Source organism: Neolamprologus brichardi, chromosome 11 (genome assembly GCF_056152115.1).
Source record: "Neolamprologus brichardi isolate AB-2024 chromosome 11, ASM5615211v1, whole genome shotgun sequence".
In the NCBI taxonomy this organism is placed as follows: domain Eukaryota; kingdom Metazoa; phylum Chordata; class Actinopteri; order Cichliformes; family Cichlidae; genus Neolamprologus; species Neolamprologus brichardi.
The window spans coordinates 30197385-30224147 of record NC_142114.1 but is presented as its reverse complement, the minus strand read 5'-3'; the positions used below and the strand labels follow the sequence as shown (position 1 = coordinate 30224147).

The 26763-nt window shown below is 42.6% G+C and overlaps 1 protein-coding gene across 2 annotated transcripts; it reads right to left on the bottom strand.

Moving 5' to 3' along the window:
- LOC102786339 (beta-1,4-galactosyltransferase 3) lies at positions 1-26763 on the bottom strand. Of its 2 annotated transcripts, none has more exons than XM_087848540.1 (7): positions 26579-26763; positions 11618-12827; positions 6971-7206; positions 5885-6072; positions 4118-4240; positions 3667-3771; positions 1-2898 (listed from the first exon to the last, which is right to left on the bottom strand). In XM_087848540.1, the coding sequence occupies exons 2-7, from the start codon at positions 11889-11891 to the stop codon at positions 2685-2687; spliced, it is 1140 nt and encodes a 379-aa protein (XP_087704666.1). In that variant the 5' UTR covers positions 11892-12827; positions 26579-26763; the 3' UTR covers positions 1-2684. The 2 variants fall into 2 exon arrangements, with proteins under 2 accessions (XP_087704666.1, XP_087704667.1); XM_087848541.1 differs by lacking the exon at positions 26579-26763 and adding an exon at positions 25717-26520.

Genomic DNA, 26763 nt, shown 5'->3' with positions numbered 1-26763 from the left:
TTCTTGAGTAATCATTTATTAATGAATTTAAGGCCACTCTGGACTGTGCAGAATTCATAAGGGGCGCAGAAATAACTCAGTTACATCATCCTGGGTAACTTCACTCTGCGGCTACGGATTTCTATTTTCACATCAGAACGGAGTCAAACCAAAGCAAACGTTTAAGCAGCTTAAAGAATCAAACATATTCACAGGTAGAGGCGGCTTGATACGCTGAAGAAAATGCTCAAAATACAAGTTTCCAGTTCACAACACAGCATGCTTCATATGTTTGAAGTGAGCACTGATATGTATCAACTTCAGCACTAAGTTGTTCTTGGCCATGCATGCTAACTCCCAGTACAGATATATAGATGATATTATATGAGTGTGTAAGGCCAAAGGTTGAATATGATTTCATAGTAAAGTCATAGTCTTCAAACGACACAGGACAGGACAAAACGAAGTTCTTTACAGAGCAAAAAAACAAAAAACGTCAAAAATGATCCCCGTCCAAAAACTGTATATAAAAGATGGCTGTAGCATCGTGCCTTAAACCTGCAATCTTTTCTAACGACCAGCAGGTGGCCCCAAAAACAGGACTGCACTAACATGTAGAGCCAGTCGAGGGGACTGACTGCTTCCTGCTTCCTGTTCATCGCGTCGGACAGAAGTCTGCTGCAGATAATAGACTGTATATAAACGATGGACGGAGCCACTGTGACATCACATCAATCCTTTCCATCAAAAACATTTTTACTTTAATAAATGTACATGCTGGTTCTGCGACTCCTCAGAGGCCCGCTCATTCTGGACCGTCACATGAAACAGGAAGTCCACAGATCTCTGCCATCTTTTACATACAGTCTGTCTGATACCTGTGTGGTCTGTAGTGTTTCTGCACCGACAGTGTTACACAAATATTTGGACTATACTTTATTATTTCACAGCTTTTCACACCGTCAGCATCCTCTTTGGTTTTACAGCCAGCCCCACTGGTGACGACCCCCCCTCCCTCCCACATACACAGATCTGTCAGTGGAAGAAACTGAGGCATATGTAGGATACAATGAGGACTAACAAAATAAAGGCATAATTTAACAAGAAAATAAATACTTTCTTGTTAAATACTACATTTGAGCCATTTCCGTGTTGGTGCACAGTTTGTTAAAAAATAATAATATTCAACACCTGCATGCATTATTCATACTTACATTAGTGTTTTTTCAATTCTGTTTGGCCAGTTAACCAGTTCTAATCAAGACTGAGCTCATGTCGTCTACATAATCTGTATTACATAAAAATCGAATGTTTACATTTTCAAACCACATTTTATTTATTTATTTAGTTTAAATTACAAAAATAAATGCATGTCCCCCCCCACACACACACACAAACTTTGCCCTCCATACTTGCCTCATAAACACTATTTGGGTGGGTGGCTGCTGATCTCTGTGGTTAACAGGTAAAGCAGGTGCCAGTTTTATCAAATAATTGGTACCAAAATGATTCGCTGTTACAGGAAAAACCTGGAAGCTGAATTTCCTGCAAGGCCATCATTCAGTGTTCTTGTTTCAGTAATTAAAATAGTTTAAAGGCACCTTAAAGTTACAAAATGTAACTACAACTTTGACCACTGGGGGGCAGTGTTTCACCACCAACTTCTTACATTTCTATTTAGCTCCATCAACAAGTTCTTATTTACGGTGACTCGTAATGTAACTGGCATTACACTAAAGTGTGTCGTCATCTCTTGAAACCTCTTCCAAAGGATTTTAACAATTATTAAAAACACCAGGATTTACATAAAGTACCCCAAATATTGCCCAATGTCATTGGCCTTAAATATTGATTACACTTTTCTTCTAATGTTTGATTAGCTTAATAAATGTGACCATTGAATTTCATCGTTCCATTTAATTTCCCAGATTTGTGCAGATTGAGGATCATTAGTGTCACATCTAAACTCGCTGCATATAAAGCGTCAGAGAAAAGAAAAAAAGACTCCATTTTGATGCAAAGTTTAACCCCACTGAACTCAGAAGAGATGAATTCAATCAGAAGACGTCAGACATACTGAAGTTTAAGGAGATGGTGTAAAAGGCTGAAAAAAAGAGGAGCCGCAACTTCATCTACACCATGAAATCACTCCCGCTGTACTCCCACAAACTCATCTATTATCTTAAAAGATACGTTTGTCTTTGTAAAATAAAGGTGTTCACAGACAGGTGTGCACGAGAACTTTGCCTTGACTGTAACAGAAGCACAGAAGCTTTGAGACGAGAGTCTGACACAGTGCGACTGCTGCGCCTTCAAATCCACCGTCCTCGGCAGAGTAAGGTACGAGTGAAAAGACGAGACAAAAAAATAGATTCTAAGGCCTCACACGGTTAAACCAGCGACCACAGCGCTGCAGATATATAAACTCATAGAGTCCAACTGTTAGCCCCGCCCCCTCTCTCGGCTGCGGCTCCCTCAGAAGAATAAATTAGAGCAGGACCGGAGGAAGCGGCACGTCACTTAGAAGAGCTGATCCATCTTTAACAGATTTAAGCGTTTCATCATCCAGCACGCCCGACGACGTGAAGGCAGAGCGACACTCGGGCGACAAAACTTACAGAAGAAAAATCTAGAGGAAAAAAACCCAACACCTTCATACAGCATGTACTGATAGGATTATCCGTCTGAAGCGAGAGTAGTGATGACTACTTCTCTTTGAGCTTTTCAGCGGCGTCTTTCGCTTCGGCCTTGGGAGCAGGCCCGTGAGTCCGGGGCGGCGGGTGCAGGCCGACCTCCGTGCCGATGTTCACGGTGATGTTGGTGTACAGGGGCAGATATTCCCGCGAGATGACCTCGTATTCCACCGTGTTCATCCCGTCCGTCTTCCAGGTCTGACGCGTCTTAGCGAGCATGTTGAACCTGACAGACACACGAAGCAGAGCATCTTCAATCCTCCAGGAGAAACAGCACAGCTGCTCGATTACAGCAAAATCATGACCTCATTATTTACAAACAAACAAACACTTTTCCACCTTGAGAGCGCAGTAGACAGGTGTCCATAAGCAAACATGTGAACAGACTGTAATCTGGCTTAACCCTTAAAAACCGGTCGGAGCGGGCACGCTCTGTTTTGCGTAACTATTTTTAAATCCCGGTAGCTCTGCAACCACGTGAGCAAGAAATTTAAACCGTTTACATTTATGCAAACTTGCAAAACGCTCGGCTGTGTCTCTAATCAAACCTCTGTAACTTTGCTCTGCTTCACGTCAGCAGCATCAGGTTGATTCATGGTTTTGTTTTGTTTTTGATCTGCTGCTGAATATTTTTTATTTTATATCTGCTATAAAAAAAAAATCTCCTTCATGTTTTTCTGTTTTATCCTCAGTTCTTTGACACAAAGGCGTGTGCTGTGATGCTCACACCTTTGATAAAGTCTCACAAGTGTCAGCTTTCTTTTTATAGATATAAAAATATGTACATGTACTGATAAATGATAAGAATTATAATATTCGAATCAATTCTAGAAATCTGTGACGATGCGCAGCCCAACTTGCAGCCAGCTGTGACGTAGCTACACAGCATGTGTCTGACTCTGGTTTCTAACTATCTAACAGCGACACACGTCTGGTCGTTTCTGTGCTCAGACTCGAGATCTGGTTATCCCAGCGAGCACTCGGGCCGCAGTACCTCTTTGGGTTCACGTCGTTGCCTTTGTCCAGCTTGTGTTTGATCATCTTGTACCGGCCCACCTTCAGTGAAGGACGAGTGATGTACATGCCAGCCAGAGAGACTCTGTGGAGACCAGAAACAAGCGTTAGACCGATCGTTCCTCCTGATCACCGAGGACACGCACAGCATTTCCCACATGATTACGGGTTAAATTCAGGGGTGGGGTCACTTTGACTGACATCTAGCCTCGGTCTCCAGTAACGTTTCACTCGGCTGTGTCAGGATCTCTGGACCATGTTTGTGCTCTTGGTGACTGTTGGAGAATTCACCTGATCAATAACAGGTTTCTACTGTTGCCCCGGACAGTTTATGGATGCCAGAGCGCATAAAATGCAATATGACAGAGGCTGCCTCGCTCTTTCATGTAGCGCCTATGAGGAACCCTGAAACTGAACTGCATGATGCTCACCTGACTCCGATGTCGTCGTCCTCGCCGCCCCAGCCCCAGTAATTGTTAGGGAAACCGTTCATTTTAAGGTAGTGCAGGGGCGTCAGAGCGGACACGCCTCCAAAATACATCTTGTATGGAAGCCTGGAGAGAGTTAGGATTAGAAAACAAGACGAATTAAAAGCAAAATAAAGAGCATCAGGGTTTATTATTAGTTTCTATGCTGTTCAGACAGAATATTTGCCAAGTGTGTGGAAACTGAACTCTGGCATTTAAATAATAAAACACACACACGCAGCTTCTGCAGAGTCGCCGGGTTCATGCAGCAAACACACAGCAGCTAAAGTTTATTTCTGTAACGCATTTAAAACTACAGCAGTGCACAAACACTTTCAAGTCAAGGGAAATGTTTTCAAATTCAAGTGAAGATAAAAGCAAATCAACAGTAAACACGTGGAGTGGACGAGAAACTGCCCTTCTTCACCTCCGGCTCTCCAGTAAGAACTTTAAACAAGCCAACACATCTGTCCAGCACAGAAACATCTGGTTATTTCTACCCTGCACTGTTCCCTTCAGATAGAATATTATTGTTTTATTCTTCACCCATTAAGTTATTTTTGTTTCCTTATTTTTGCTTTATTCTGCTGATTGGACCGTTTCACCACAGAGATTATGTTCAACCTCAGTGTTTATTTCCTTACACTTCAATCCTATTTATCCATATTGTATATTCTGTATCTATATATGTGTATATATGTGGTGTATTTATGCTTATATCCTTACTCTCATTCCCCTTAATGTATCTGTAACATGCAACTTCTTTTGATGCTTTACTACTGGAAACTGAATTTCCCGGAGGAACCCACCCGAGGGATTAATAAAGTTTCATCTAATCTAATCTGATACATTTCACTTGGATACATTATAGATGATGCATTTTTAGTTACAGAGCTCTTTAGCACATTAATTATTACATATAGAAAAACTACATTAACAGTAAGGTTTGTTGTACTTTTACATTTTTGCCTAACTTTACTATTCTGCTGCTTCATTTATGTATTATTTTAAATTATTTGTTTTATTAAATGCAACCTTTTATACAACTGACGTGACACATTTTTGTCACATTGTATTTTAATTCATTTTATCGAGTTACTCTAATCAACTCATTTTGTTTTTTCAGGACATTTTATCTGAATTTATTTCATTTTAATATCTAAATGTGTTGACTGAGCCAGTGTTACCCTCAGCAGCACCTTTTCCATCAGCACCTACGTTTGGTTCTCTCGGGGTCCCCAAGCGATCTGAGCAGGCACTAAAATGTGATGTCATCAGAATGCTTGCCACTGATTGGCTGGTCAGCAGTATCACTCGATGAGTCATCATGAAACCGCCATTTTTGAAACCTGGCAACGAGGGGAACGGCTACAAAAACAACGCCGTGTTCTCCGAGTCTGATGAAAAGCCACAGACAGAGCAGCAGGGATATCGTCGCCTCGACATCCACTTTTTTGTAGCGTTTGTGTCGCATATTAGTCACGTCGCAGGACGCTCGGACGTGTCGCTATGAGGACAACCATGCATGTCAGGTAGATCCGGATTGTAGTGGGAAACCAGTCGTGGCGATCTGAGCAGGTGCTAATGGAAAAGGCTTGTGGACTTTTTCTATTGTTTGGTTTATTTGAACTAAAATGAAACATTGCCCACTCACAGGTCTGCTTTCAGACAGCACTTCATTCGACATTTTGCACTGAAATCACGACATGTATCGGTCGTTCTCAGACATACTTGTAGCCGAACTTGTCCATGGCGATGGCCGCGTGCTTGGGGTTCGAGTCGCAGACGTACGTATTCCGGTCGTCTTCTGGAATGAGGTCCACATCGTGGAAGAAGAGACAGTCCCAGTCCTCCTCCTTCATGGCCTCCCGGAAACCGGCGTTCATCAGCTTGGCTCTGTTGAAGGTGTAGTTTCCAGCCTGCAGAAGGAAAACAAAAATGTTTCTTCACGTGAAACAAGTTTAAACTGAATATTTGTGTAACAAAGTCAGACGTTTTCACTCAAAGAAGGAAGCACGACAGACTTTAGCAGGTCAAATATTCAGCCACAGAAAATTCTGCTTGTGCTAAACAAGGATTAGTGAGGTAAACTATAAAAGGAGTGTGAAAAAAGTCATCTTTGGATGGAACGAGCAACCAATCAGAAGACTGTTGCATAAAAGGAGGAGGAGCTTGTTTCAGACCGGATGAACCGATGCGCTGCTGGAGAATCAAAGAACAAAGGAGACATAAGCCCCGCCCACTGGGGGTTACGATGTAGCGGGACCAAACGCACATTTTTTGTATTTTATTAATTTACTTTTCCACAGGTCGTCCCACTGAGACCCAGCGTCTCATTTCCAGGAGACCTGACGGAGCAACGATGTCCTGTGACCGCGGGCCGTGACTCAGCTGTGTAACATGTACTCTGATAAATAAGAGGCCACGAACCAGAAAGTTTTGCTCCCAGCACATTAAATACACATTTAACAGCAAAACTAATAAAAATATCATAAAAGCATTTAATTGAAAATCATCATAGAGTGTGACGGTACGATCCAGCTCAAGAGGTGCAGGAGATAAAGAGCTGAGGGTGAAACATCAGTGAGCTCTGAGCAGATTAAACCTCTGAGCTGCTTCAGATTTCTTATCATCCAACATGCACATCCAGTGACCACACACCAGAGGGCGCTCTTTATCAAGCATCAACTAGTGCATCACGTTAGACAATAAAAACCCTCAATACTCCAAATATAAATCTAAACATTAACACAAAGACACTAAAATTTATTTCTAACCGCCTTCTGAATTTTAGTGTAAAATAGAAATAATAGAAACCTGGTGGATGACGTAAATGCCATATTTGAGCTGCTGCCGCTGCAGGAACGGATGCAGGTAGTAGAGCAGGAACTTGAGGTGGTGCTCTCGGTGTCTGTGGGGAATGATGATGGCCGTGCGATGCCTCGCCACACAGTCCGGCGGCCTGTATTGTCCTCCGCGCACCACCAGCGGATTCTTCCTCTCAACCTCGGCCAGACTAAGGCGTGACGGGAAGCTGACGTGGATCGGCCCTCCTGTGGAAAGAAGTTATTAATTACGTCCAAGAATGAATGTAGTTACCGGAGAAAGCAAATGATGTGGTCGGGGTGCGAGAGCCGACATCAAGCTTTGAAACGACATTAAGTCAGACGTCAGCTTTAGCAGTAGCTATAAACCTATGTGCGGTACATCAGTCTCATGTCTTGTACTTGAACTATGTTTAACTGCACTGTCCCTTTTAAATAAATAAATTCAAATTCAAAAGCACAAAGTCAGCCGTGTTTGTAAAGTAGAAATCACTCTGACAATCCTGCACGCTCTGCTCGTCCAGCCGCCCGCCTGAGGTCAGGGGGACAGAAAAAAAATATCTATAAAAAGGAAAGAAAATTTGTCACTATATTAAAAGTATATATACACTGTATTAATCAAGATTAAGCTGACGTTTGTTTTTTTAAAGTCGCTCCAACGCCTGCTGACTTATCAGATCACGTGAACAGGTGGTGGGTTACAAATGCAGGTGTGTGCCGCCTACTACAGGTGGGAATCACCACACATCCCTCGATACGATATTATCGCAATTTTTAAAAATATTTTGCGATATTCAGATTCTGTACATAAACTTTATCAATATTCATTTTATCTAATATCAAAGTCTCACACTCAGTCTTTCTCTCATTTCAGTTTTATTGTTGACAAACTGAACGGTTTGTATTACAGTCTAGTCCAACTTAACTGAATCAACCATCTGGTACAATTATAGCTATTCTGAACTATGCAGTTTATGAAAACTATGCAGCCCCTTCAGCAACTGAAGAATTTGAAAGTAAATTAAAACAAAATATAATTTTACATTAAATAAAAAAAGTTAAACACATTTGGACAGTGAAGGAATGTCAGGATTCAGGATGCTCTGAAGTCAGAGCACAAAAACCTTTTTGTAACAAAATATCGATTTCTGCTGTCCCTGTATCCATACATTATTAGCAAACAAAATATCACCATACTACACAGTATCCATTTTTTCCCCCCACCCCTACTGCCGACCCAGGTCAGCTCATCATGGAAGCTTCAGATTTCTGTTTTCAAACAGACTAAATACAAATGAAACCGGCTCTCATATCCCCGCCCGAGCCTTTCAGCTGTTCCAGAGGAGGAACCCGAGCCGCTCAAATCTCCAGCAGGTTTCGTTTGTCTTTGTGTTACAGAGACGAACATCTTTGTTTTTTCTTCAAGAGTCTTTTTCTTCCCTCATATCAATTCATGGTCTTAAAGTCGTTTCAAATTACTGAATAAACACGCGGCAGGATTCTGGGTTTAGACGGCGTTGCTGGAACAAAGCTGACAGAAGAGTTAAAGTAGAGCACAGTGCACCACCTCGAGCTCAGGGCTCATAGTCAAAGCTTCCTGGTACAAAGAGCAGTTTCAAAGAATTCCCTTTTAACGTCAAATCCTGGCAAACACTGAGCATAAAAGACCTCTTCAGGTGGAAAACTGTCACAAGCTTTATGGTGCCTTCACACGGTGTGACAGAGCTCAGTGGTTTGATGGCAGCCGTATGGTTGGTATCTCTTACGTTTATTGTGCACACGTCATTTCCACAGAGCCAAAGACGTGGCCTACACGACTGTCAGCGACATTAATGCAGATTGTTTCGGTGGAGTTTAATAAACTCCTTGCTATCTAAAATATAACAGGACACCGGAGTAAATTCTCGAGCATCTCACACTTCTGATAATCAGCTGTCTGCTTGACGTTTATTCAGCTGTGTAAAAACTATAACTTTAATCTCAGCCAAACCGATTTACTCAGGAACAAATAAAATACTAAAAAAAGCCAAACAATAACATTTTTAAGTTATCTAAGTGACTTATATATCATGTTTAACCTGAGTAGCGAAAGACAGCGGTGGGTTTGAAAACGATTAGCCGGGAGTCCGGTGTTCTCACGGCTCTAGTTAGCCTAGCCCCCGGCTAGCTATCGAGCTAGTGGCTAACAGACGTCTCCGAAAACGTCGGAGCGCTTTTGAAAATATGTGGTGTCTTGATAAACTGAGCAGATATTTGAGGTTTACACAGCTACATTCTCACCTGAAAATATGTTAAACGTTTATTTTGTGACCCAGAAAGAATAATAAGAGTAATATTAAAACTAACTAGCTGCTGCCATTGTTGGAAACTGAGCTGGGCCGCGCTATGAATTCTGGGACACAGCTTCTTCTTCTTCGGGGTTTAACGGCAGCTGGCATCCTTGTACATGCAGTGCTGCCATCTTCTGTTTCAGTCCGTTATTACACTCTTAAATCCTACTACTTATTCCTGCGTCTTTTGTGATCTTACAAAGCTTCAAACGACGCGTCGACTATTAAATCAGTCGTCGACGATTTTAATAGTCGACGTAATCGTGACTAGTCGACTAATCGTGGCAGCCCTATATGACACGCGAGAGGAAATGTAAGGCGCGCTCACTTGATGACATCAACTCACATGAAGTTGACTGAAACTTTCCCCACAGCAGGTGAAAAAGGGCGGAGAAGGTCACGACCCCTCTGCAGCGTCATGTTTTTATAGATGATTGATGGAAATAAACTTAGCACCATAAAAGCAGCGACTGTGTCACACCCTTTACACACAGGCGCTCCTTCCCCAGCCTGTTAGCGATCAAACGCAGATCATTTCCTGTATATCCGACAGATATACGGGAAACATGCAGAAACATTTAAATATTTTTAAAGAGGTCAGAGTGACATTTGGCTTTTATCCATAAGGACAATTAAAAAAAACTGAAACTAAAGTGAACTGGAGGTAATAAAACACACTTTTATTACCATCCACACACACGCTCAGGAAACCTGACTGCAGATCAGCTGTTTGTGTACAGGCTTCATCTGAGAGGCAACTTGAACCAGGTCAATCTCATCTCCACAGCTATTTTGATTCTGTTAAACTGAACTGATTCTACTTCTGTGTCTGAGAACATCTGAGAAAGGAACCACACAAAGAGCACGCTGAGAAAAACGCAAACTATTTTTATAGAAAACCTGAAACCAGGTGCATGATTTCAGGTTCAAAGCTAAAAGGCACTCAGAAACCAGATGAAGACCAGGTGAAGGCGCCGAGCTGACGTGTTCACAGAGGCAGCTCTGAAGAGACTCGATGTTGCCCTGAGGCAACATTGGTTTGGAATGTAGGAGAGACGGTTTGTGGCACTTATTGTTGGGTTACGCCAAAAATCTGGTTGGTTAACTCGTGTTAATGGCACACAGCTGAGAGTAAACAAGCTGTTATTCTTCATTTCCACTTCTTAAATGTATTTATTCATTATTTAACATCTTCATTAACATCGCCTTTAATGAGTCAGTTCTGTCTGAAACAAGGCGTTTTGGCTCCGCTCCATTTAATCCAACTTTCTTCTGATTGGCTGCCTCTTCAAAACAGAAGGTTTGTGCAGCAGGTAAGTTTGGCTTCTGTGTTTGATGGCAACCATATCAGGAGCTGAGAGCAGCCAGAGCTGTAGAGTGATTAGAGCTTTCAGCTCACAGGTATTACTTGCAAACTGACTCAAATGATGTTTAATACGACCGTCAGCCACAGGAACAAACACACTGCTTTTATATAACGGGGAGAAAGAAAAGCACAAAAGTGCTGCATACATTTCCATTTTCTCTTCAGTTAAAATCAAGTCAATACCACCTGTTTTGTTTATCCTCTCTGAGACTGAACCCAGAGCTAAACGAGGAAGAAAAAAGGTCACGTGACTCAAATATGCAAAAAAAGGAAAAACCCTGCAGCGAGACTCGTGTGACTGGTCTAGTTTGCCTATCTATTACAAGAAGATTTACACTATATTTAAATAAAGGTGAGACAAAATCAGAAGTTATAGAAACATTTTATCATAAAAGTGCTGTTTATAATCCTCAAAGCTGCCGTTCAGTCCTCGCTCACACTCAGCTGACTGCAGGCGAGGCTACCTGCACCAAAACATGGCATCTAATCTACAGCTGAACAAGTTCAATCACAGCCTCATTTCCATCCTTCCTTCTTCCACTTGTCCGGGTCGTGGGCGCAGCAGCATGAGCAGAGAAGCCCAGACCTCCCTCTCCCGGCTACCTTGTCCAGCCTGTCTGGAGGAACACTGAGGCAGGGAAAGCCTGGAACAGCTTGCCCGGCAGGCGTCCTCGTCAGATGCCTGAACCACCTCAACTTCACAAGCCAAAAAACTTTCATGACCTATAATGTTTCATCAATCAGAGCTGAATTTTAGGGACTACAAGGACGCAAAGTCCCAAATGCTTTATATTATTTAAACAAGAGATTTAAGCTTTTAAGGGTTACCTGAAGTATGAATCGCTGTCTTAAACCTTTACGATGGATCCACTTAACTAGCGAACATCTATTTAAGGCTAAACGGAGGAAAGCCTAATCCTGAAGACGTGGCACGAGCACTCACCTATTAAAGGGGACGTTTTGGGACAGTAGGGCATGTCGTCTCGATGGCCGTGAGCTTTGGGCAGGTGTGAGAGGTTGGCGTATACGTCCCCTCCGCCGATCGTGGGTGTGGTGTGGTTGCGGCCCGATACAGCGCCCCCGTCCGGCTTGCGGAAGATGCGTATGAAGTAAGTGACCCTCTTCTGGTATCCCTCTCGGGACAGCAGCGCCATCACCACCAGCTGGATGCCCAGGAACATGATAAGGTAGCGCCATTTGGACTGAATACTGAACATGGCGACGGCTCGGATGGGTCCAGTGGAGACAGGTGGAAGTTGCTGCTCGGGCGTAGCAGCTGATGATTGTCAGGTTTAGTGGAGGGTGGCGTCAAGCCTTTTACTTCCTATATAATCCAGAATATGGCAGCACACGGCAAATGTCAAGTGATAATCTGAAATATTTAACTTCAGGATGTCCAAAGACGATGTCACACATAAAGGCACTTTTGGTAGGCTGTAATCACAAAGACCCCAAACAGAACAAAAGTAGAAAAATATTCCACAGAGACACAAAAAAAGAAAAGAAAAAAAAATCTGGTCCACGTTGTCCTCACTGCATTCCCCGCTGCTGCTCAGCAGGTGGTAGGTATCTCCAGAGCTGACTGTTGGTCCACTTTGTGTTTGGTTTGGGGAGATAATGCCAGCCCCACATTATGGAGTCTCACACCGACCGAGCACCATCCGCTGCCCTGCGAAGTTCACTCGCCTCCAGCCAAACAATCTGCAGCGTCTCCTCCTCTCGCTCGCTCTCCAGCTCCCTTCCTGCCTTTGTGAGCTTTACGCTGCCTTCTGCTGCTCTCTCCTGAGGGAGGCCTCCACAACAACAACAGCCGCCATGACAAAGGGGAGCATATGCGGCCGTATAGGCGCTATACTTCACAGAGGATTACACGGCTTCCAGCCGCTCACCGCCTGACTGGCTGGAGAGACGGTGGGAGTGGACCGTGACTTGCGTGGGAGGAGTGGTCAGAAGGGTCCTGCATGAGTGAGTGGGTGGGTGAGTGTTTGTTAGGGGGAGGCTTCAGTACAGAGTGAGGCTGAGAGAATAGGAATAGGGGGAGGAGGACGAGGAGGAGGAGGTCGAGCTTTGACTCCCAATGCTATTCTTCCATGATGATGTCGCTCACTGGTCACCTGGATCGACAGGAACTGGATGGTCACTCCAGCATGGCTCTGGAAGACAGGAAACAGGGCGGGTGTTAAAACTGACTGACATGCTTTTGGCTAAAACTGTTGAAGTCAGCGATTTCAGCACAAACAATGAGCTGTCGTGTACAGCTCAGGCAAACAAATGGATTGTGTTTGTTTACAGAGACCAAACAGCACAGTTGGAAAGCCTGCACTAATCACTCCGTGGGAGATCCCCAGAGAGAGGCCTGCTGCCCACGGTGGGCGGCAGACGGGAAGCCACGCATCACAGCGGCGAGGAAGTTTCCTGCAGCCAGAGCGGTGCATCCTTCTGCTGCTGATGAAAGGACCCGATGATGTCGTCCTTCCTGGCCTGAGCTCCGCTGCAGCGATGCCGAGCACATCCTCAGTTACAAATCAATTAGCGCTCGTTAAAGCAGCCGTGCTCAGAGCACTAATCCTAATCCCAATCCTATTGAACGCTGGTGGAGACATGGACAGAGAACCTGCGCCTACATCAAACACCGCGACCCAAAATCAAACAGATTTTATCCTGAACATGAACTTGGAGTTCACCCTATTTTAACTGAAAAGTAATCAGTTTCATTTTTAATGTGTATTTTTGTTTATTGTCATTTTGTGGAGATGCCACCATGTCTATTCTTCTGCTTTTTACATTTTTTATAGAAAAACATTCAGAGGAGGACAAATAGTCTGTGTTTAAAGAGACAGATTAACAAGACCTCAAAAATATCTGAAAACTCTAGAAATGGTAAAGATTACAGACCCGTGGCAGCAGTGCTAGATACAGAAATGATTCCATGGCGGATCATCGGTACATGAAAATTCTTGGTATAACATCACCAAGAAGATGATAAGATCTTCAGCACTTAGAGCATCAAGTACCCACAGGAAAATGTCCCATTATGAACATTTGTTCCTGCTCAGACTCTACAACAGGGGTGGGGAACTCCAGGCCTCGGGGGCCGGTGTCCTGCAGGTTTTAGACATCACCCTTCATCAACACACCTGAATCAAATGATTAGTTCATTATCAGCCTCTGCAGAACTTCAAGACATGTTGAGGAGCTAATTTCCAATCCAATCCAATTTTATTTATAAAGCACGTTAAAATACCCAGCACAGGAACAAAGTGCTGTACAGAAAAGAAGTTAAAACAATAGAATAACAGAAAACAATAAATAAGTAAAACACATAAAACATAAAATTAAAACAGCCCTATATTAAAACAAAAACAAGATAAAACAGCATCGAATCACCTAAAAACAACTAAAATAAAAAATAAACCAACATCTCACGTGGTGTCAAAGGTCAGGGTAAAGAGGTGGGTTTTCAAGAGTGACTTAAAAACAGATAAAGAACCTGTTGAATCTCTAAAGGAAGCTCGTTCCACAGTTTTGGAGCTGCTACAGCAAAAGCACGATCACGAAGTTTACGCCCAGTCCTGGGTACATGCAGGAGCAGCTGATCAGCTGACCTGAGAGAGCGGGTGGGTGTGTGAGGCTGTAGCAGCTCAGAGAGATGAGATGGGGCGAGGCCATGGAGAGCTTTAAAAGTAAATAAAAGAATTTTAAAATGAGTCCTAGAAGAAATGAGCAGCCAGTGAAGTGAAGCTAAAACAGGGGAAATGTGCTCAAACTTTCGAGTGCCAGTTAAAAGACGAGCTGCGGCATTTTGCCTCCTCTGTAGATGACTAATTTAGCCATGTAAATCAGCTGTGTTGGATCAAGGACACATCTAAAACCTGCAGGACACGCTCCATCCCTGCTCTGCAACAGGAGATAAGAGCCGCTTGCTGAATCACAGAATGTGAGGACGACCCAAAAAAAGAGCTGTAAAGGTAGGCAAACAAAAAAAAGACACTGACTGATGTGATCAAAGATATGCTGAGAGAAAAATGAGCCCTTTTTGTTCCTTTATACTATCAAAGCCGTGTCAGCCTTGATCATTTGGACAACAAAGCGAACGCATTCTGAGCATTTAACAGCGAGTGCCTCAGGAACTCCACGCAAACTTTAAAACGACAGACAGGAAATGAAGAAATACAAAAGCAACATTGCAAAATACACTTTGATCAACTTGCAGAAATGTACTGATGATATCTGACTCCTCGCTCTTTAACAGCTGACTGGGGGGATTTTCATGTGAAGGATATTAAAAGGGTTTCCTATTTCCCCTCTGAGAGAACACGCGGATCAAACCAGAGGAAATCCTCTGCAAAAGACTTTCATCAGCGCTGGGAGCAGATGGGAGGATTGACCCCTGACATGTCGCCCGGCACCTATAACCTCTTGATATGGTTTATGACATGATATGTCATAAAGACTGTGGCTAATCCCACAGAACAGAAATTCATCTCAACAACTCTGAGCAGATAAATAAATAACGTAATCTGTTTTGAAGTAATCGCTGACGCTTTCTAAAAGGTTCACATTCACTGGATTATGAGTCCGAAGCCCTCCAATGACATCGGAGGTCTGCTCTTCGACCATGTGACTGGACAGAGGGAATAAAGGTCTGCACATCTCTAAAGTGCATCCAACCCTGGAGCCTTAACGGGCCAAAGAAGCTCTGAATAAACTTTTACTGCTAGTACCTGCCGTCTAATGAATCATCTTAATCTTATTTTATTGTAGTCGACAGGAGACTGCTACGGCGGCGCCTTCAATGATCATAGGATTTTTGAACCAGCTCGACTTGTGATTCCAGCACAGCTGTGATCAGTATTGCCCACTAGGGCTGCCACGATTAGTCGACTAGTCACGATTACGTCGACTATTAAAATCGTCGACGTGTCGTTTGAAGCTTTGTAAGATCCCAAAAGACGCAGGAATAAGTAGTAGGATTTAAGAGTGTAATAACGGACTGAAACAGAAGATGGCAGCACTGCATGTACAAGGATGCCAGCTGCCGTTAAACCCCGAAGAAGAAGAAGCTGTGTCCCAGAATTCATAGCGCAGCCCAGCTCAGTTTCCAACAATGGCGGCAGCTAGTTAGTTTTAATATTGCTCTTATTATTCTTTCTGGGTCACAAAATAAACGTTTAACATATTTTCAGGCGAGAATGTAGCTGTGTAAACCTCAAATATCTGCTCAGTTTATCAAGACACCACATATTTTCAAAAGCGCTCCGACGTTTTCAGAGACATCTGTTACCCACTAGCTCGATAGCTAGCCGGGGGCTAGGCTAACTAGAGCCGTGAGAACACCGGACTCCCGGCTAATGTTTTCAAACCCACCGCCGTCTTTCGCTACTCAGGTTAAACATGATATATAAGTCACTTAGATAACTTAAAAATGTTATTGTTTGGCTTTTTTTAGTATTTTATTTGTTCCTGAGTAAATCGGTTTGGCTGAGATTAAAGTTATAGTTTTTACACAGCTGAATAAACGTCAAGCAGACAGCTGATTATCAGAAGTGTGAGATGCTCGAGAATTTACTCTGGTGTCCTGTTATATTTTAGACAGCAAGGAGCAGATGGCTGTGTTTACTCAACTCCATCGAAACAATCTGCAAATTTCATTAAAATTTAATAAACTATCATCTTGTCTTTATTTTTAGTTAGCACATACCTTAAACACTTAAAGCTGTAAGCTAATGATAGTTATATAAGAGCAGATGCTGCTGGTGCAATAAGCTGTCGACTATCAAAATAATCGTTTGTGGCAGCCCTATTGCCCACAGATTTCATTTGTGCGTGCCCACATACCACCAGCTGAGTTTTTGGCCAATAAAGTCGTTTCCACTATCAATATTTTCATGTTCACCTGCTGAATAATTGTCGACCTGCTTTTATTACAGATGAAGCACATCGTGTACCTGGGAAAACAAACACAGCGTTTTCTTTAAAGGGTGTTTGACAGACTTCCTGAAACTGCAGGGCGAGGATGTCGGTGTTGGCCAGTCGTAGCACAGCCAAGCATCACTGAAACTCAATTTATGAAAATCGGGCCTTGAAAAATAATCCAAAATACTCGATTTTCTATTATTTTCCACAAATGATACAATCTATAGGTGGACGCGAGAGAGACCTCAACATATGATCCAACACTAACCAACAATGCACACAAATCAATGCTTGAATTTCAGTTTTTAACCAAAGGAGATAAGATGGCTATTAATGTTAATATTATGTGCCAACTTGATCTACTAGACAACTGGAGAAGATCTGTGACGCTCCCGTCTATTCTCACCTTCTTTATAAAGAGCAGAAATAATAAAGATACTTCAGCGCTCGAGGCTCGTGCTGTACCTGCGCTGCTTCACACAAAGGGAGAACCTGGCAGCGAGCGCCTCTTTTAAATAAAGCTCAGGCGCCAACTTACACGCACACAAAAGAGGCCCGGAGCTGCATGGATCTTTCTGTGCTGGCTGAGGATGAGGAGTGAACTAAATACGGAGAGGAAGAGCAGCAGTCTGGTGACGTTCTGTGCTTTTGACTTCATCGTCTCTCCTGCACGGATGCTCTTCCTCTCTGCATTTAGAGCCACATCAAAGACCCTTTTCTGCTCTTGTTCCCAGCATTACCGTGTTCTTTTTTTTCACCCAAGTATACGATCTCTACATTTTCCTTTATTAGCACATGTCAAACACATGTGGTACCCACTCGCTGTTTAGCTCAACTCGAGCCGAGCCGGCTGAAGAATCGCCAATCAACAAGAAACTAGAGATGGCACCATACCACTTTTTTATGTTCGATACCGATATCATAAATTTGGATATCTGCCGATACCGATATGAATCTGATATAGTGTGTTTTTAATCAATAAAACAGTTTTTTTTTAATGCATTTTGTATAAGTTCATACTCAAGTTTTAACAAAACAAACAAAACAAACACTAAAGCTATTCTGTTAAACCTGTATGCAAAAAATACACTGCATTAAAATATTTCATAGTTCAGCAAAACTGATCAATCTAATAAACTTAAACCTGCTCCATCCTCCCTATTCTGGTATTTTAAAGAGAACTTAGCAGAAATATTAAACATCATAACTAACAGGGCTGCAAACTCCCAGCAAAAAAAAAAAAAAGTGAACCAGCCCCCAATTTTAATTTAATGCATGTGTTTAAAACAAATGCACAGAATTAAATTATTTTTCAAGAATAATTAAATAGATTCAACATCTTTCTTCAACAGAACTGCACAGATGGTACCTTCCCAAAGGAAAAAGTACTATAGCTTACTGTATATTAGACTTAACAGTTACTATACACAGTAATGGACTTCTATATATTTTACATCAGATTAAAACTTTGGGTGTAAGATTCGGATAATTATTTATTAAAAGCTCGACATTTTAAATGAGAATAAGAAAGAAAAGTATGTCTTTGTGCCCCCTTTTCCCTGTTCATGCCCTATCGGCCACCCTGGCTAAACTTTGCTAGATCCGCCCCTGCACAGTTACGTCAGCTGTAGAAAAAGATCCTGGTGTAGAAATAATATTAAATAAATTCTAACAACAGCTTATCAAGCTTAAACGTGCTGCTGTTGTTCAGCTGCTGGTTTCCTCTTTCTGGTGCAAAGTGAGACAAAAACAAAGAAGAGAGACGATCAGCTGATCATTGATCATGATTGAAGTAGCAACAGGAGAGGGAGGGGGAGTCATAAGCTTAACGTGGGAATGCTTTACAAACATTCAGAGATGAACTTACACACTTGCTTTACTTCTCTCTGTGATAACTTTGTCGGAGATGAAATGCCGGGTTGGTGGCGAGGCTCCAAATGCTCAACCAGACCGCCGACAGGTCTCGCACGCCACAGCCGCTCTATCACGTGACGCATACGACATGCTAAAGTTATGAGCCGAGTTACGCCATGTCGCAAGTTTTGTGAGGTGCTTTTGTGATATTTAATGGTTTCCCTCCAATATCCAATCCAGTAATTTAGTTCAGTATCGGAGCGTAATATGGAATCGGTCCATCCCAACAGGAAAGGTTGAATGGAACGATTCTCATATAGCTTTTCTACTCCAGAGAACTCAAAGCACTTTATAAAAGATGCCTCGTTCACACCCATGTTTAAGTGCTTTCTATCAATCACATGCATTAGAGAGCGACCTGTGGTCAGCATGTTGCTCGAGGGCATTTACATTCAGAGACTGGAGCAGCCAGTATCAACGGACAGCCTGCTCTTTTGAGCTACAGTCGACCTTTAACAAGCTGAAGCAGTTAAAAGGTCATTAACACTGTACTTGCTTTAGCTTGCAAGGGCTCCAAGTGTCAGCTGCCTGTTGGCCAACATGCTGCTCCTCCAAGGCAACAAGTCTGCTACCATCTGCCACCGCAGGCACCTCACTGGATGTTCAAGCCACAGGCCAGGTCATGGTAGATCTATGCAGTTAAAGACAAGAGGACGTCTTACAGGTTCCTGAAGATATTTCGCCTCTAATCAACAAAACGGCTTCAGTCCTAAAAAAAAAAGGTGAGAGCCCCAAACATGTGGGTTCTCCCTACAGAAGGTCCTGAGAGTCGCTGACCCTCCCTGAAGTCAGCAGGGGTTGGACAGCCTGGCACGGGATCCTGGTTTTTGGAAGTGAAGACACTTCTGTGATGAGAGACTGAACATCTACACACATCAAACAGCAACACAGTTTGCTTCACTTCAAGCTCTTCAGACTTGGTTGTATCCTGACGTGTAGCTTCCTAGAAACATAACTAAGAGTCACACTGAAATTCTGCAGTGACTAGTTGGTTTCTGTAGCACTGTTTCCCGTTTCTGTTCCTGGTCACTTCTCCTTTTGTTGTCTTGCTGAATCAGCTGCTTGTTAGTGTTTTGGCAGGAAACCTACTGAGTGACTCGGGCCCACCAGCATAATGATGTGATGTGATGATGATGTATACTTTACTGATCCCCGTGGGGAAATTCCTCTCTGCATTCAACCCACTCAGTCTGAAGCAGTGGGCAGCCGCTGGGCGCGCGGGGAACAGCGTGTACAGACGGTACCTCAGGGTAGCCAAACCCCTGATCTTGGGGCCACCACTCGACCTGCTGAGCCGTCCCTGCCCTAAGTACAAATGTTGGTCACATGTGTGGGTTATGTCACCAGCTTCAACTGTATAAACACAGGGGCACTTTATTTCACTGTATATGGGAGTGGAAAAGGTAATAAATCTGTTGAGTCAAATTATTGGTGATGTGATTCCTCTTCATCCTAACATATGTATTTTAAATATATACCCGAATAATTTTGTACCTGCTGCAAACAATAGAGCTCTGTTAACGATTGGACTCTTGGAAGCCAAGCGCTGTATTGCTATGTGTTGGAAAAATCAAAAAATATGTGGACTATCTCAGTGGCTTAATGGACTGACATCTGTACTATCTATGGAGAAAATAACTTATACATTAAGAAATAAACTGGACAAGTTTTGGGCTATATGGTCAAAATTCTACAACTTTCTGGAGAACTGCAGCGTGCACACTGTGGACTTAACAGCCTGAAACTCTAACTTGATTTGTATATCTGTCCTTCCCTTTTGTTATGGTTTGCTTTGTTTTTGTTTCTATTATTATGTTGTTTCTGTTTCTGTTGTTGTTGTGGTTTTGTTTTTATTTTTTATTTTTTTTACTTTATTATTTTTTATTTATTTTTTATTTTTTATTTATTTTTTATTTTATTCATTTATTTATTTATTATTATTTTTTATTTTATTCATTCATTTATTTTTTTTTAAATTTTATTTATTTTTTTGCTCACGGTACACCATGTAAAACCGGTTAAAACCAATAAATAAATGTTTTTTAAAAAAACTGTATAAATACATTTTACCAGATAAAACCAAGTCCTTCACCCTTTTTCCCCCTCGGTAATTTATTTTCATCACTTGTATTATATCTGAAGTTCAACTAAGTCCTCTGTGAAAACGATCCTTCAGTATGAGGTTAAATTAACCTTGGTTTCATGAGCATTTCAGCTTCCGTGCTGAGGAAGAGTCTATTCTGTACAACATCCTCATTTGTTTTAAGAAGACATGTTTAGATTTTAGTCCCTCTTGTTGTGCTGGTTTGTCATTGTTAATATATTCTGCTTTTCCCTGTAAGATGATAAGCTCGGGTGGGGAATTTCCTGAGTGAATCAAGGCCGGCTAATAGCTGCATAATGATTTCCTAATAATCCATTAAAGCACTGTTGTAATTTATAAGACTCATGTTGCATTTGTTATGTCACTACGAGTTCATGTAGAGGCTTAAAAACTGACCCAAACCCAAAGTCTTCATTAAAGTTTAACCTCCAGCCATCTTTATTTATTTAAACTATTTACAAAAGCAAGCTGACCAGCTGCTAGGGTATAAAGATGAAAACTAAACAGCAACTGTCAGGCGAGTAGGAACACATTAGCACAGAGAAGATGGAGGATGAGGGTTAAGTTGTTCTCAGTGAAAGACAAACAATCATGGCAGAAAGAAACAGACTACACGTCTGAGATGATCCAACCACAACACGAGGTTAGTCATTCCCGTGTGGTTTGGATTACTCACTGTAAAAAGTTATTTTTTAACACAAGACTCAAACTACAAGAGATCGTTACCAGGTTTTGAAACAAAAACAGCCTCAAAGACAGCTCAGGCCCAGCAACAGGCACGTAGACACGTCCTAACTCTGTTACTCATTTCTGCTACAGACCACATTCAAACGTGTCGCAAAGAAGGGATGATGAGCTTTATTTGGTGCATCACGGTAGCACACAGTATCCACGGGGTAGCGCAACATAACCACAGACCTGCCTCTATTTCACCATGTGCACTTCACATTACTGCAACTCCTCAGCCAGAACTACAAAATCAGTCCAGGCAGCCTGCGTGATGCAGGCTGATAAATGTCTGACGTGATTAAAAGGAGCAGATAGATGTTATCGACTACTTTTACCGTCAGCTGAAATCTGACTGTTTATGTTTATTTAATTACAGTACGTGAAATTATTAACATTCCTCTCTCTACAACATCGCTCCAGGTGGAAACGCAGCTTTGCATCTATTCATTTCATATTCAAATTAGGGCTGCCACGATTAGTCAACTAGTCACGATTACGTCGACTATTAAAATCGTCGACGACTGATTTAATAGTCGTCGCGTCGTTTGAAGCTTTGTAAGATCACAAAAGACGCAGGAATAAGTAGTAGGATTTAAGAGTGTAATAACGGACTGAAACAGAAGATGGCAGCACTGCATGTACAAGGATGCCAGCTGCCGTTAAACCCCGAAGAAGAAGAAGCTGCGTCCTAGAATTCCAACAATGGCGGCAGCTAGTTAGTTTTAATATTACTCTTATTAATCTTTCTGGGTCACAAAATAAACGTTTAACATATTTTCAGGCGAGAATGTAGCTGTGTAAACCTCAAATATCTGCTCAGTTTATCAAGACACCACATATTTTCAAAAGCGCTCCGACGTTTTCTGTTAGCCACTAGCTCGATAGCTAGCCGGGGGCAAGGCTCACCGGACTCCCGGCAAATCGTTTTCAAACCCACCGCCGTCTTTCGCTACTCAGGTTAAACATGATATACAAGTCACTTAGATAACTTAAAAATGTTATTGTTTGGCTTTTTTTAGTATTTTATTTGTTCCTGAGTAAATCGGTTTGGCTGAGATTAAAGTTATAGTTTTTACACAGCTGAATAAACGTCAAGCAGACAGCTGATTATCAGAAGTGTGAGAATTTACTCCGGTGTCCTGTTATATTTTAGATAGCAAGGAGTTTATTAAACTTCACCGAAACAATCTGCAAATTTCATTAAAATTTAATAAACTCTTATCTTGTCTTTATTTTTAGTTAGCACATACCTTAAACACTTAAAGCTGCAAGCTAATGATAGTTACATAAGAGCAGATGCTGCAGGTTCAATAAGCTGTACGTTTTACTCCAATGGATGATGATCTGATTAGTTGACTAATCACAAAAATAATCAGTGACTAGTCGACTATCAAAATAATCGTTTGTGGCAGCCCTAATTCAAATACATCTGCTCTGACTTTAGTTCTATAATCAAGTAAAGAAAGTTCACCAACAGCTCCATGTGGTGCAGCGTGTTTGCACACATGAATGAATGAAGAGGAGCCAAGAGGGTTCTGAACAAAAGTGCTGAAATGAAGAGCAGATGAGAAAATAAAAAAAGGGGGAGGGGGGGGGGGGGGGAGAGAGAGCGGAGATATATTTAGATCACGTAGCTTACGGTCAGCAGTGTCGTTCAATTCCTAAAGGCACAGCACAGAAGTGAAGAACAGCGGGCACAGAGGGAGATAAAGAGAACAGCCGTGGTGGCGGCAACCACGGAGGAGGCCGAACACCACAAACACAACTTCCTGTCTAAACTGAGCGAAAACTGATCACAAATTTTCTATGGAAATTTGATGTGGTTTCGTTTACATGTCGTGGTTATCTGAGCAGGAAATTCTGGCTGCGTCAAGCCCCGCCCCCAAGTCGTTAAATCTGCTTCGCTGCTCAAAACTGATTGCAACTGCCTTCAAGGCAAAAGTTTTTCTTACTAATTCTTTACTTCAGTTATTCCCAAATGTCTCAGAGGCAGCGTGTGCACAATCGATTATATTTAACAAAGTGACCCAGCTGCAGAAAACGGATGGATGCATAAAGCTATGCAGATTTACAGCTTTATACTCTAAATATTTTCAGAGTTATTGTAAATCCACACAGATGGGTCAAACCTAAATATTTGTATGTTTGAGGTCTCGTAGCTTCTTAAAAACCAGAGACGACTTCTTATCTGGAGCACAATCACGAGCTTCCAAAGTGCAGCCTGTGAGCAGAGCTGAGGTGAAAGTGGGGAAGTATTTCCCCCAGAGACTCCTCTTTGGCCACGGTGCTTTTCCACTTTGAGCTACACCTGAAACCCCCCCCCCCCCCCCCCCCACTGAAAGAAAGACGCACAAAAATGAAAACGCCACAGCGAACATACGTTTCCCTTCACTCGGGAATTAAGAACTAAAATTCATTTTCATTTTCTCGTTCAAAGTGAGGTTTTAGGAATTCCAGCCTCAAATGTAGACCACAGAATTCAATTCTTCATGTGAGACCACTGACTGGGCTCCTATACTCCTATTTAGAGAAACAGCTGGAGCGATTTCACTCATCATTCGATTCTGTTTAGGCGAGATAAACTGCTTCACTCAGTTTGGCAACAAAAACTTTCAGGTTAGATTCTCACGTTAGTGCCAGCAAAGACCAGCACTGAGTCAGGCGAGCAAAAGGACATCAAGCTTGTTTGAGAAAGCGCGTCACGGTGTTGCTCAACACCCAAACAGCTCCGTCCTGACCAAAAACAGGCTGAGCGACAGGAGTATTTAATAGTGTTAGTGACAATACCATGGAGAGGTGCAGTCAGGTGTGGTTACACGACAGCTGTTTTTTTCCCGATGCTGTCATCAAAACAGAAAAAGACGCATCATTCCTAAAAGCTCTGCATATTCAGGCAGGCCTTTCCTCTCAAGTACCAACCAAGCAGGCCCAGGCGATGAAATAATGTGTAAACATGCCCTGAGAAAAGAGGCGTCTGCATAGCAGCGCGTGCCAGGGACCCTGTCATGGCAACGCCTCCTGAGCCCCGACCATTCATCACAGTGCAGCTGGTACACGTCGCCATGGCTGTTCCTCAGTCCGACTCCACCGAGACATGAGAAGGAGAACAGAGTGGAAAAAAGCCCATCACTCTCCAGCTTTTTCCACCTCCTCTCTTTCTGCCTCTGGTGGCTCAAGCTGTTTCCATAGTGAGGCCTTCCTCACCAAACCATTAGGGAAAGTTACTCATCTAATGACAATCAAAGCAACCTGCACCAGTTTGTAGATGGGAGCCATGGAGATAAGAAAATCTCCTCAGGGACAGATAACACACAACAAAAAGGCCTCCCAGAAGCAACAACATAACAACACAGCAGCTTTTTCAACATCCAGGATTCAAGGTAATAAAAATTTATGTTTTGATGTTAAAAGTTAACACCTAAAAAAAATAAGAGTTCAAATCAAGCAATACTGAAATGATTCAATGATGCAATTCGTCTGCAGATAAATCTTTATCGTGATAAATATGGAAACAAAAACGTGTCAAAGGCTTTTTTACACTAACAACAAAAGGCATGCTGTAACAATAACTAGCTCCATGTAACACTGAAGGCTGAAGCAGTTCAGCTGTATTGAAACAACATCCTGAAAAGCTTGTCTGAGATGCTATCAACAACGCGGTCTGAGCATAACGCTTCATGCAGGCCAAAAAAAGGAAGCACCACAGAGGGTGCTATTTAAAAGAAAAGGGAAGAAACGGCATGAAAAGAACAGAAACGTTCTTAAAGTGTGGTCGAGTGTCTCCTCTGCAGAAAGAGCTTATACAGGAAGCAGTGAAGCATCTGAAAGTTCATATTAAGCTTGCCACTGAGTCTCAGCCTTCCTAAGCAAATCTGACCCAGGGTTATATTGAAACAGAAAGGATAAGGCCGCATGAAGCGTGTTTTAAAGTCACACATAACAGCTCCGACACCAACCACACTAATCTGACTTTATAACAGCAGCAACAAAAAAGAGATTAAATGAGACCTGGTGCAGAACCAGCAGCTGTTAGTGATTTTAGCCCACATTTACGGTTCGGTAACAGAACCTAACAGTACAGATTACTTATTTTGGTTCTGTAATTTCATTTTATTTAAGGGTCAGTGTTCAAAAACCAACAGATCTTTGCTCACAGCACCCGACCACAGCAGCCTGAAAAACTATAGAAGTGAGAATCAAGATAGAGAAGTGGCTTCGACCAAACCGTTTCCTGAAACACACAAGCTCAAGTATTATATCTTCATGAAAACCTTTTTAAAATACCTGCCCTCATGATCTGTATCACTGTTTATTCTGCTTACCTCACACTTCAGTTCAGTTTCTAAAGATATAAATCTGGACTTTGAGCTCTTTAATACCTGTGACAGCATGTTTACTCTGACTGATAAGAGCAGGACGACTTCAGAGGCAGACTGAAGCTCTGGTCCTCTCCCCGGTAGGACAAAGAAGAGCAGCCCCTCTGCTGCTCTCTCACCTCCAGTGTGGGCTGGGTTCAGAGGGGGAAGGGGGCCGCCATGCTGGGCCTTTTGTCCCGCTGTGGAGAGCACACATACGAGGACATATGGGCAGGAAGACAGGCTGAGAAACCTGCCTAATAGCAGGGAGGTAGCGGGAAATGTCGAAATTAACGAGTTCTGTCCGCACGTTAAAGTGCTCAGTGAGTAGTTAGCTAATAATGAACCCAGTTTCCTGGTAAATGCAGCTGCCATCGTTAAACTTTTATCGGGGTCGGCTTTTGCTTTTAGGATCAACACATCAGCTAAAACGGAAGATAAAAACAGACTTCGGGGGGCTTTATAGCAGACAAAGTTAGTTAGAGCTGGTATTAATCAGCATTAGCTTACGCAATGCTGCTAAGAGCTAATATACTGATTTAAACCCCGTGTTTGCCCCTATTCTTGGTAACACTCGGGCTCGCATCGACAGTTTTCCAGAAGGGGTCTGATTACTTTTAAGTGGAGCTAACAACAGTCCCGACTGCCTTTAAACTGGGCTCACTTTTTCCTGGTTTTTAATCATGTAAAAACACTCGAGAAAAGGGCTCCCACCCCAACTCTAAGCCGATCCTCGCCAGCTGTGAACGCCGAGCCGAGCCGCGCTAACCGCGGAGGGGACGTTGTTAGTTAGTTACTTAGCTGGCTAGCTAACGGGCTAGCATCCCCACACGGAGCTGTTTTGGCTCCATCATAAAAACAAACAAACGTCTTTTTTCAGTCTTACCTGATGGTGTTTTTATCCCCCTGCAGGTGAAGCGACAGTTAGCGGTCGGTGTCCCTCCAGCTGCCCGTTTCCTGCTCAGTATTTCCGATGTGCGCTGAAGTTGGAGCTGCTGTTTGGTTGCTGGCTCGGAGGCTGAATGAGCAGAGCCGCTGCAGCTCCGCACTTTTCTCCTCCCCTCCGCGGTC